This window comes from Penicillium bovifimosum (genome assembly GCF_028826915.1).
Source record: "Penicillium bovifimosum strain IBT 22155 chromosome Unknown utg000001l_segment0_segment0, whole genome shotgun sequence".
NCBI classification, from domain to species: Eukaryota; Fungi; Ascomycota; class Eurotiomycetes; order Eurotiales; family Aspergillaceae; genus Penicillium; species Penicillium bovifimosum.
This window is the reverse complement of record NW_026622710.1, coordinates 380,541-392,691: the sequence shown is the minus strand read 5'-3', so window position 1 is coordinate 392,691 and position 12,151 is coordinate 380,541. Positions and strand designations below refer to the sequence as shown.

Genomic DNA, 12,151 nt, shown 5'->3' with positions numbered 1-12,151 from the left:
ATGAGTTTCGATCCTTCTCGGCCACGGGGACGGCCAGCCCGTGAGTTATCATCATACTTAGAAACCAAGACAATTACTGACAACGCGATTTACATAGACACACCTGGCACAACTATTCTAGCACACACGCCCGACGGACGACGGATCATCACCGGTGGTTCCAACTCGGCCATTCGTATCTACACGGTCGGCGAAGATGGGGAGCCCAAGACGGTTGACGAAGGTATCGACGCGCATTTCGGAATTGCTGCCACGGTACGTTGGGATAGGAAACCCAAGGCCCGCCACAGGAACTGATACGGCAGCTAGAATCGGTGTTTTATTATGGGCGCCGAGGATGGAACGGTATGGAAGTACGACATCATGTCGGGCCACATACAGGAGTTGCTTGTACGATGCGCTTTGCCGGTCAGAGATATTGCACTGACAAGAGACGGGGAATGGGTTGCAGTGGCAAGCGAGTAAGCCTTGGCCGGAGCATTGGAAATGGTCTATCATATACTAATATCGGCTTATCAGTGAGCTCACGGTCAAGATTGTCAAAGTCGGCGACATGACGCAAGTCAAGTATCTGCGCGAACAGTCCAAAGGAGCAAAGCATGTCACATTTGATCCCAGTGGCCGGTATGCGACAGTATCCGGGACGGATGGAATCCTCTATGTCTACACCATGCACGAGGAAGAGCCGCAGCTAGTCCGCAAACTCGACGGCGTTATCCGACGACTAGAGCCAGAGGCTGAGGCCACATCGAAAGCAGTGTGGCATCCTGATGGTACTGCATTTGCTTCCGCGGATGCGACTAGGGATATCTCTATCTACTCGACCTCGGAGTGGAAGAAAGAAAAGACCTTTGCTCGCGGTCATACCGGCGATATCACAGCCTTGAGCTGGGCCCCGAACGGATCCCTTCTGGCGTCTGCGGCGGAGGATGGATATATCGTGCTCTGGGAAGCAAAGACACAGAACACTCTGCAACGTTATAATTTTGCAAATGTCGTGAACCTGTCCTGGCACCCGACCAAGAACTCGCTTTCATTCACAACTTCAGATGGAGAGCTTTTCATCTATGATAACTTTGTGCCGAAGGAGCACGAATCCTTGCTACAGAAGCCGCTCCAGGCTGCTCCTATACTGCCGGGACCACTGGGCGAAATATCCAACAATATTGCACAGACGACATTGGCCGACCGGTCCAAGGAGGCCATCCAGCGGGCAGCAAGGAGAGGCAGTCCAGCAGACTCGCTGGATGATATCCTTGGCGGGGACGACGATGATGTGATGGACTTTGTCGAGGATGATGATGGGGCTGGCTATGCCGATGAGCTCAATCTCTATGGCAAGCGGTCAAATGATCATCTCGACGACCTTGACATTCCCGACACTAAGCGTGTTTACTCAAGCTTCTCAAAGCCTAGGGCCCATCCACCTCTTCAGCCTGGTAGCACGCCGTGGGCTGGGAGCAGGAGATACCTTTGTATGTTGTCATTCCCGCTCGTCCGCAGTGTAATTACTAACATCGACAGGTCTGAACTTGACTGGAGCTGTGTGGACGGTGGACCAGGAGACACATCACACCGTTACTGTGGAGTTTTACGACAGAGAAACTCATCGAGATTTCCACTTTACAGATCCCTATAAGTACGATAAAGCCTGTCTGAGTGAGTTTCCCGGTCCCGTGTGCATTGAAGTTGGAGACTGATTGAGATTAGATGACAATGGAACACTCTTCGCCAATAACCCTTTGGATGGCAGCCCGGCAACCATCTTCTACCGGCCGCATGAGACGTGGACTGCACGAGCCGACTGGCGGACTCAATTGCCTGTGGGAGAACGGGTTCAAGGTATGCTTCCACATGGATGTGCTCGTATGATAATGGTACTAATCTCACCAGCTCTGGCACTGAGCGATTCATACATCGTCGCAGTGACATCAAAGGACTATGTCCGAGTATACACTCTCTTTGGGACTCCCTACAAGGTGTATCGGCAGAAGAGCCGAGCTGTGACTTGCGCAGCCTGGCGTGACTACATTATGAGTATCGGAAACGGGCCCGTCGGACCTGATGGCTTCCAAACGACGTTACGATATACGGTGGAGAACGTCAAGCGCGACGAAATCTGCCAGAACGAAGACACCGTTGCCCTTCCGGAAGGGGCTTCCTTGCAGAGTATTTTCTTTTCAGACAATGGGGTAGGTGGTACACAACCTTCTCGTCCAACTAGAGATGCTAACCCTGTTCTTAGGACCCTTGTATCTATGACTCTACCGGCGTTCTACTAGTACTACAACATTGGCGTACACCAGGCCAAGCACGATGGGTCCCTCTCCTGGACACTAAGCAGATGGCCCGTCTCGCAGGAGGACGAAAGGAAGAAACATACTGGCCTGTGGCTGTGGCACAAGACAAGTTCCACTGTATCATTCTCAAGGGTGGTGATAAGCACCCTTACTTCCCGCGTCCACTGCTCAGTGAATTCGAGTTCCAGGTACCGATTGCCAGTGGCTCTCCGAAGGATCCTACCGAATCTGAAGAGACTGCAACAGAAGGTGCCCGGTTTGAGGAATCATTTGTCCGTGGAAACGTACTCTTGTCGCTCTTCCGCGACCTCCTCTCCGCGACCAATGCCACAGCCGCCCAGCGGACTGATTTGGCGCGGAGGGAGCTCGACTTGGATAAGAACTTGCTGCAAATGCTGGCCATTGAATGCAGAGAGGGTGAGGATCGTGGTATGAAGGCGCTGGAGCTGGTGGCCTTGATGACAGACCGCAATGGCAAGATGCTCGAGGCAGCTGCTAAGATTGCACAGCGATATGGGCGCGGTGTTCTGGAGGACAAGATCCGTGATCTAGCAGAGCGACGTGTGATGGGAATGGGTGACGATGATGAATTGGCTTGATTAGCAGGCAATTAGGACATAGCAATAACACCTAGTGACACCTATTAGTTTCAGCAATCTACAAAGTGAAACTATTCCCAAGTCGTTATCGTAGTCAAAGATGCTTCTCGGCCTGTATTAGTTTGATCGGCCCGTCATTGGCTCCGACGTCATTTCCCCGACCTCCGATCATCCTCCAACTTCAGTCAATCCACATCTACCCGCTGAACTGTATGGCTGGCAAGCAACGATCACGATCATAGCTAATTGCTATTGAAATGCAGCATGCCGAAGCTGGCTCTTCCGCGTGTGTCTCCCACCACAAAGCGCGTCTCTGCGGGGCGGTTCTTTGCTTCGGTTTCGCGACAGCGACTGGCACAACCGCGTCATGGTCTTCTCAATGAGCCCTGGCTACCCCCAGCCTCAGTCTCTCCTCTCCCAACTACATATTTCTTCTCACCGACACGGGTACGAAGGGAACTGGACGGACCCGGTCCCCTGAAGAACGACCACAAACCGCCAGACGAAAGAACATTGAAGCTGGGAGAGAGTAAGTACTCCATTATTCTAGCCTCTACAGCCTCGCAGATTGGTGAACTGACTTGAATAAAAAGCTTTACGAACCCTGTCACCCCTCCTGCCAACTCTACTGTACAACACCTTACCCACCAATATCCTCTCCCCCAGTGTCAACCTTCACCTATTTCCATCCACTCATCCACATCTTCCCATTGTCAAGGGACGTACCCTTTATCGTGCAGCGCTATGGACTGTCCCAGTTGCATGGAGCAGCATACCACTTGTCGGCAACGTGAAACTCCAGATTCTGAGCGAAAGGATCGTACGTTCTGGTACACTTCTCGATCCCACACATCATGGTAGCCACCACGATTGTGGCGATGAGCGCCTAATTGTACGCTGGAAGACCGAACCACGAACAGAAAGCGGGCCTTTTCATAGCCCAGCCTCGTCATCGAATACCGCAACTTCGTCACCAGACACACAAACCAACCCTCTCTCAGGTTCTACGAAGGGGACCAATAAGGGCTTAAGTATGCTCCTCGGCGGCGATGAGCCTATCTTCAAACTGTCACAGGAGGATCAATTTGACGGCCTTTTTATCTTCTCTTTCGACGAGGAAGGGCGCATTTTGACACATACCATCGAGCACGCCGATCAAGCCGACGGATGGGACCGGACCGCCAAGTTCGTGACTTTGACTGACTGGCTTATTGGCAAGGCGCGTGGCTCTTTGGATCCTGTTGCGAACCCGGGACTGGCCATGGAGACTTATCAAAATCAAGGATTTGCTCCTGGCAATCGTCGGAGAAGATCAGTGCTGAACTAATCTTTCTGCGATTGTCTTACCACTGAGTCTCCAAGGTAGTGATAGATTGTACAGATACACGTCCTTGGTAACTCCGATTTCTCTTTGGCACGTTAATCTTTCTGATTTAGGGCGCCACGGCGTCTGATCGGCGAAAGATTATTTCCACGGCGCCCGCTTGATATTGAACTCCACTCTTTACCTGTCTGCTTGCAAGAGCGTTGAGATGCTACATCGCCACTCTTCTCTGTATTATACCCTGTACTCGATGTGAATAAATGAAGCAAACAGATGATGCATTTGACCCTTAATCTACAATAACCTAACAAGTAACCCCAAGCTAGATCTATAACCTCATATTCCAACGCCAATGACCCCAAAGATGCCATGCTCTGACCAGCAACAAGCAATATAATGCACAAACTGAACTTCACTCGGTCTTTCTATGCGGCGACTTCAACAAGCCGAAAACCGCAACTACTACAACACACATGGCCAATCCGCCAATATTGTAAGCAGCCTCACGCCCAGCCCACCAAAATAGAGAGCAAAATACAATAGGACCGGTTGCCCGACCTGCCTGGCCCCACCCCCGTAAACGACCCATGACCGCGCCGCGGTCAACATCCTGCGCCTCGAAGCTGCCCAGGCTGTTGAGTGAGGTGACAACCGTAGCGGTAGTTACAGCAAGCAAAGCGCCAGCAGCGTAGAGACCCGATGGCGAAGAGACACGAGCAAGACAGAAGAAGGAGATGGCACACGCCACGACGCCGACGCGAAGGGTAATCAGCGGCGGGAGTCGACGCACCAGCGTACCCTGAAGAAGGGATGCGATCAAGCCCATCAAGGATAAAAGCCGTCCATTTAAGGCAGCAGGACTGGTAGTCGAGCCTGTTCCGGCGTAGAGGGTTGTAGTAAGAAACGGGAGGGAGAATTCCAAGCCGGAGAAAGGGAGGAGGAAAAGGAAGTGAAGGGCATTCAGCAATGCCGGATTATTCGTATGAATACGCTTGGAAGCATCGCTCTTCTCCTCTTTCTTAATGTTCGACGCATCACTCTTCTCAGCCGAGACACCTCCACCCTCGACTTGAAGCTTGGTCAAGCGAGGATGCGTTTCAGGCAGACAAGCCCAGAGATACACCGTCTCAACGACGATCAGAACAAGGGATACAATAGCCGCAACGAAGAACGGGTTCTCCGCAACCAGATCAACGGTGCTAAGCGCAGCTCCAAGCGCAGGTCCAAAAGTGAACGCAACACTGAAGCAAGCGCCAACCAATGCCATGGAGGAACCACGGTGCTGCTCGTCTGTAATATCCGCCACGATAGAATTTGCCATTTGAACATTCGCTTCGCTCAATCCGCCGACAATGCGACTGGCCAGGAAGGTCCGGAAGTCCCTGGCAGACACCCAGAGCGCGACGCTGGCAACGTTGCCAAGCATGGAGATGAGCAGGGCGCGACGACGCCCATGGCGATCCGATAGACGGCCTATGACGGGTGCAGCGAATGCCTGTAGGAGGGAGAATAGAGAGCCCAGAGCTCCGCCGAGTAGGACGATGTCATAGCGGGAATCAATTGGGCGCGCGAAGGAATTCTTGTAGGCGTTTAGGTAGTGGAAGATGCGGTTGAGGAGGGAGTCTGGGGATGGATCTTGCGCGCGGTAGAATGAGAGTAGGGAGGGGAAAAGCGGGAGGATGAATGTAAAGGATATCTAGGCATTGTTAGCTTATTATGCATGTTGAGACGGGGGTATTAGGACATACCAGGTCTAGCACCAACGATAGCATCAACACCTTCAATATCTGCTTCCGTTGAGCCCCGGCGATAGCCATTGTTGCTCTGTATATACAAAGAGAGCAGACAAGGCGAAGAGGAAGTGAAGTATGCGACTAGAAAGGATGAGAAGTTGAGTAAATAAGAGGAGCTTGTCAGCTCCACTGCGTATTCGGGCGCTCCTTATCGCGGTTAGTGCCCGCTGAAAGTGAGCTTCAGCCATGGTCCGCCTGTAATACGGTGCGTATTCTAACCGCATACATGTACGCATTGACATTCCTGATGCGCCTTGCAGGGCTGTACTGCGTATTCGGATTACATTACGCTGAGGCTTGCCGCTCAGCCACCGGCGATCTGATCACGTGGTCATGTATATGGAATGAGGAATCAGATGGATGGCCTCATAGTCATACTGTGTACACAGTACATCGATGGTCAGTTGGGTCTCTCAGTTAATATGCACATGGCTGAATGCTGATGTCTGACCTTGCGGCTTTGTGTTTGAGACGGCGTAGGTAAAATTGTCTATATAGATATAGATATAGATTCAGAAGAGGAGGAAGAGGAGGAAGAGGAAGAGGAGGTTGGAAGTAGAATGATGAAACAGCAGGGCCAAACACTTCTTTATATACCCAGTTGCAGGTTCCAGAATCATTTGCCCATTGTGCTGATTTGTGCAGCAAACTAAGACTTCTCTCAGTTCTGATTGTCTCAAACCTGTTCCTTGTCTTTCTGAATATCCCGGCATCTTCCTTTTGATCCCTCACCTTCCGCCCTTTGACTAGACTTCACTGGATCGCTCGGTTTTCATATCCCAATTGCGTACTTTTAGTTCACATCCACGAACTCTCCCATTGTTATCAATACTCATCATGGGTCGCTGGGGATGGCGTAGGTCTAGCTCGCTCTCTCCCCCTCCGTCTCCCCAGGTCCATACACATACTGATCAACGTCATAGCCTCATAGGTCTCTCCGAATGCGATGAAGACCTAGACATGGCCTTTTCAATGGCAACAGAACTCGGCGTTTCAAACCGCTACTGCTCGGGCTCCTGATCGCGTGCCCGGAATTGCACAATCAGGAGTGTTTGTATTTTGTTGGAAGATCAGTCATGTAACATGTTGGTGTGGCCCGTGCGGGTAAGCTGAAAGCCTGAAAGGCACAGAATCACAGATATCCCAGGATGTTGTCACCTGACATACGCCTACAACGTGACAACAATCTGCAGTCGCTTCAAGGAACCGTGATTCCAACTGTTCTTAGTCAAGGATCTTTCTGTGGCCGCCGTGCGCTTTTTCTTTCTGATGTGGACTGGATGACTTGTAGGAAGCCGCTGAAGCTGACATTGATGAGAAGGAAATTGAAACTCATCCTGAGGAAGTATTGTATGCTCTGTGGGAATGCAAAGCCGAGTATAATGATGAGAATCCGTGCAACTTTCTAGTTTGCCATGAGCGTATCGCCATTGTCGTTCTGGAAGCAGTGGAATATTCTATGCTGAAAAACCACGCTGGGAACGCAGCGTCAATTCTGGCAACACAGACTACCTGTTGAGCAGATACAGATACATGAAGGATCTAGGTTGCTCTCGAACGCCGGTGGATTCTTCAAACAAAGCTTTGAACGAGGAGTTGTTCATAGAGGATGACACGTGCTCGATGTGTTTGACTATAGTATCTTTCGTTGAGAGTGTCTGTTCGATAGGAAGAGGTACGTATGATTCTGTAGTCTATGTAAGAAGAGGGGGCATTATCTACGACTACCGACATAATGGCATGGTTCTATATACGTTAGCAGATTAACCTACTCCGTACGCAGACATGAGAGACCAATCTCGCACTCAAGGTCGCTGTCATATGATGAAAACAGGAAGGAAAATCCTTCGAAGCATCTCACGTCGCAGTCACGCGACCTAAAATGGAGTTATATATGTCGCCTAGGTACGACTGTTGACTTTCCTTCTCCTTTCTTCTTCCTCATCTCCCTTCAAAGTTTCCAATCTCCTCTTTTCATTCCTGCTCATCCTATGCCCACCTTCCCATATGGGGCATATTCTGCCAGTATAGATGAGCCTCGGGCTTGTCAGGTCCTCTTACCTGAGCCTCACGGCGTTCTCGTGATGGTAACCGAACAAATTCGAGGGAAGATGCATTTATCACCTTCGAAGCCGCGTCGCGTCATCCCGCGATGAACCAAAGCAGTATGTCCTTCCCGAGTCTCGAGCATGTCTCGCTAGTTACAGAAGCTGACTTTCACTCTCTTTAGCGCGACACCCGCAGTTGGACCAGCCTCACGATAATCCAGTGACTCTGATCGTGACTCTCTCGGGGTCTGCGCAGGGTCCGTTCATTACAGCAACCAAACGGTCCAAAGCGACTCCAAGGTGTGAAGCTCGCGGGTCACTCCGTCTCCCCGGGATTGTCGATCCTGGAAATGTGTGTCCAACATCTTCCAGTACAGAGTCGCAATGGCCCACCGACTCCGGAAGGGCATGAACCCTAAGCCGTGGAGAAGTACTGGCGGAACCTCGGTATCAATGAACAAGGCGCAAAAGAGGAAGTGGTCGCGTGGATCCGCGAGATCCACGACCGAGTGCAGGCAGAATTTGCCGCAAAGAAGGTTCACCCTGACCATTTGCTTCGGAACCCCAGAGCCCAGAAGCTGCTCAAGAAGCAGATGGGCGACGCCTTGGGTGGGCTCCCTGTGCTGGCCAGCCAGCGGCCGAGGGAGGAGGCGGTGTCCCGCCTCTATGACCTGTACCGCGCACTCCAGTGCGCCTTTCCTATGGAGTGGGGCCTGTCTGCTAAAAAGCCGCGTGCGTCGCGAGCCGCGCGGGCGCGAGCTCCGGCACTAGCAGCTCCCACCTTGAGCGCCACGGCGCCGGCAACAACCACCGTGAACCCCGAGGTCACCCTGAACCCGGCTCAGGCCACCGGGGTCCCCCGACCCCCGTTTCTCGACGGGCTTTGTCCTTCAAGTCCTCCAGAGCCAAGCCAGACAGATCCGGGAGCTGCGTGCCGATGTCGTGGCACTCCAGGGCCAGGTGGCCCAGCTGCAGGCCCAGGGGCGACAGACTGGCGCCGTGCCCAACTCCGATCGGCAGCCCCGCCCCTGAGAACCCCTACGAAACGGAGGGATGGCCGTAGAGGCCACCTGGTTCTGGTTTTTGTTCTGTTCTGTTTTGTTCGTCTAGATAGTCAATTGAATTTTTTCTTTGGACGTTCACCCATGACAATGTAATTCGACCACCTATTATTTGCCAGTCTGTAATTTTCAACTTAACCTGCATTCATATGAGGACATCAGTAGGTACATCTGAGGTCGCTCAAAGATGGCCACATGTCAAACTTAGCGTATGTTTAACGAAAGTGCATCGGTAGCAAGCCGGAATAAGTTGAGCTTGGTGGGCGACTTTATTAACTGCATATCCTGATGGCGATGAGAACAATCAGCGTTTCCAGTCTCATTGGAAAACATTTTAAATCTAGTTATTTTATTCTGCCCATGGATGTTTGAACCCAGTTTAGGAAGTGCTGTAGGAGGAGAGAGAAGGGTCTTGCATTTTGACCAGTTGGCAGAAGGCTTGTCAGTTGGCTGGAGGATCGCCAGTTGGCGGGAAGCTCCCGAAACACGCGTCTTGGAACTCGCGTTTCCTCGGGTATTAGGAATACCCAGTAATGAGCAAGCACTCAATAGGATCTGTGCAGCTTGAGAATATTGATTTCGTATGTAGTCATGTTGGCCTCGTTGTATCAGACGTACGTGACTTGGGAGATATCTCGAATCTCTCCAGGCTCGAGTCTCGGCGTGACATGGGCTGAATGGATTCAGAAAGTATTTAGCGATTATGGACTCAATATGGACTGCTGTGATGCGCGTAGAGAGTGTTATTACTGTAGTAGTATGTTCAGGTTGGATATGGCTTGTTGAGACAAAGTGACAGGCCTTAACGGATGTTGCTCATTACACTAAGGAGGCCTAAACAAAAGGGGGAGCATGAAGCGCCAGTCAATTTTAGCAGTTATGGACTATGCACTATGGACTATGGACTATGGAACATGGCATTTGTGATCTACACAACACATCTTCCTTCTCCAAAGGGGGTCGTTTTGTGACGAGACGCAGCGATGTTTATTCCTTAGTTTTCCTATAAGGCCATGCTGGGCTGATTGACATACATCACGACCCCTTAGGGGAGAGAGAAACGTGAAGTGCGTGTAAATAGCTCACAAATTAATTACTAGTCCATGCCGACATAGAATTGTGTAGTGTTAGATGAGGTACAAAATTCCTCTTCTCCAATCTCGTGCCGCTGGCTCGAGGATTGATGAAAAGAAAAAGTCCACAGAGTGGATGAGGGGTGCCAAAGAATACGCCTGTCAATGACCCGCAGGCCATTGAACAGCCTGTTCCGCCGCGATGTGCAATGCAGGGACCAAACTGTGGTGAACCGCCTTCTTGATCGCGGCCACCCAAACAAGGTAAGTATGAAGAAGAAAAGAAAAGAAGAGGAAGAGACGGCGGAGGAGGAAATACTTATACCCGGGAGGACAGGGCGGTGGCAGAATTTTCGGAACGATGGCAGCCAGAAAGGGAAAGAACCAGCCACCCAGTACACCAACGCCAGGGTATTTAGTATTGGAGAGTCAGAGTCCAGAGAGTGTATGTGCTCACCACGTGGGCACGTGACCACTCCTCAGTCCTCCCTCTGAGTCTGTCCCTCTGATCATCTGATGGACCAACTGCTCTCCATATAGCATTACTCTCAACAAATGGCGCACGGAGGCGGCAGGCTACTTCCTGGCCTCTGCTTATGGCCTTAAAGGCTTAAGCTGCATGCGTATTCGGGTTTGATACCAATACTATGTCACCTTGGGTACTAGCTTTGATCGTCCACTGTGAGGACCTGGATAAGCATACCGTTGCTTGCCTACGATTCTGAACTTGAGTCTAGTAGTGGGATTGTATATCAGTTCCAAACAAGTTACCTTTCGTCCCAATATCACGTAGATTCAACAACTTCACGATGTCAAGCTCCTAATGGGCCTGCGATCTGCCTCTTGGTGAATATTTAGGCCTTGGAGCTGCCTGATCAATAGGTACTGTATGGTGGTTTCCATGTTCCATAGACATTTTGGATCCGCCGTGAAAAGGGAAGGAACCATACACGCTCCTTCTCGTTCAGTTCAGCCAGAGGAAGGGTATAAATACCCCCTCCTCCTCTTCTTCTCTCTTTTTTTCTTTTCCTCCTACACATCTCTTCCTCTTTTCTTATTACCATCCTCCTTCAGGTACCACACAATCTCAGGCACCATCCATCCTCTGGCACCATCCACACACACCCTCGGGTTGCTTTCACCCAACCACATCCAGTCTCACCGTGGCGGGCTTCAGCCTCAGGACAATCGGGAGGCTAGATGTGGTACTACCACTCACCTATATTGAGTCTCACCGTGGCGGGCCTCATGGCTTCATGGCAATCGGGAGACTGGATATAGCAACCGCAACTACAACCACTGCACCACCTCGGAACCTCCATCCACCTATCTTCAGTCTCACCGTGGCGGGCTTCGGCTTCAGGACAATCGGGAGGCTGTATATAGGTTGTACCACTCACCCACGCTCGCCCATCCTAGCTCTCCCACGTGAGCTCATCTATGTCACTCATCCATATCTAGCCTTACCGTGGCGGGCCTCTTTGGCTTCAGGACAATCGGGAGGCTGGATAGGGTAACCTGCTTCACTCAGTCCACTGCTCCTACTGAGGCCTTCCCAATTTCGCCTTGCAGTCAACCACCAACTGTCTCCATCTTCTCATCCATCATCAACAACCATTTTCGCCGTCTGCTCTGCCTGCGCTCAAACCCCCTCGCCATCTTACCCCACTGGCCCTTCAATTTCGCCTTCACATCAATATTCCTCGACCATCTGCTACTGAATGCAACCCGCTTATCCATCAATTGACCTTCTGATCTTGGCTCTTATGCCCGCCGTAACATCAACTCTCTCCACATGTTGTCTACCATGCCTCTTATTATACCCTTCTTGTCTTCTACTTCGTCTCCAAGCACCGTCATTGACCACCATCCACCAACCGGCCTTTCAGGCCTCCAAATATTATCTATGATCGTCCACTACTAAAATCAACCTCCCATCTACTGTCTATCCTG

The 12,151-nt window shown here is 51.2% G+C and overlaps 4 protein-coding genes across 4 annotated transcripts; 3 read left to right on the top strand and 1 right to left on the bottom strand.

The window, feature by feature from the left end:
* On the top strand, positions 1–2,899 carry N7515_000161 (WD40 repeat domain-containing protein; the record flags this gene model as incomplete). Its single annotated transcript, XM_056660905.1, has 8 exons — positions 1–40; positions 98–255; positions 382–461; positions 520–1,388; positions 1,525–1,659; positions 1,711–1,842; positions 1,894–2,192; positions 2,246–2,899. 8 exons carry the CDS (start codon positions 1–3, stop codon positions 2,897–2,899), a joined length of 2,367 nt encoding a protein of 788 aa, XP_056526071.1.
* A 264-nt stretch (positions 2,900–3,163) lies between these two features.
* On the top strand, positions 3,164–4,226 carry N7515_000160 (uncharacterized protein; the record flags this gene model as incomplete). Its single annotated transcript, XM_056660904.1, has 2 exons — positions 3,164–3,428; positions 3,658–4,226. 2 exons carry the CDS (start codon positions 3,164–3,166, stop codon positions 4,224–4,226), a joined length of 834 nt encoding a protein of 277 aa, XP_056526070.1.
* A 409-nt stretch (positions 4,227–4,635) lies between these two features.
* Positions 4,636–6,040, bottom strand: N7515_000159 (putative tetracycline transporter; the record flags this gene model as incomplete). The annotated part of the gene is made up of 2 exons (XM_056660903.1): positions 4,636–5,919; positions 5,972–6,040. The coding sequence occupies 2 exons, from the start codon at positions 6,038–6,040 to the stop codon at positions 4,636–4,638; spliced, it is 1,353 nt and encodes a 450-aa protein (XP_056526069.1).
* A 2,128-nt stretch (positions 6,041–8,168) lies between these two features.
* On the top strand, positions 8,169–9,096 carry N7515_000158 (uncharacterized protein; the record flags this gene model as incomplete). Its single annotated transcript, XM_056660902.1, has 4 exons — positions 8,169–8,181; positions 8,247–8,416; positions 8,493–8,918; positions 8,968–9,096. The coding sequence occupies 4 exons, from the start codon at positions 8,169–8,171 to the stop codon at positions 9,094–9,096; spliced, it is 738 nt and encodes a 245-aa protein (XP_056526068.1).
* Positions 9,097–12,151: the final 3,055 nt, after the last annotated feature.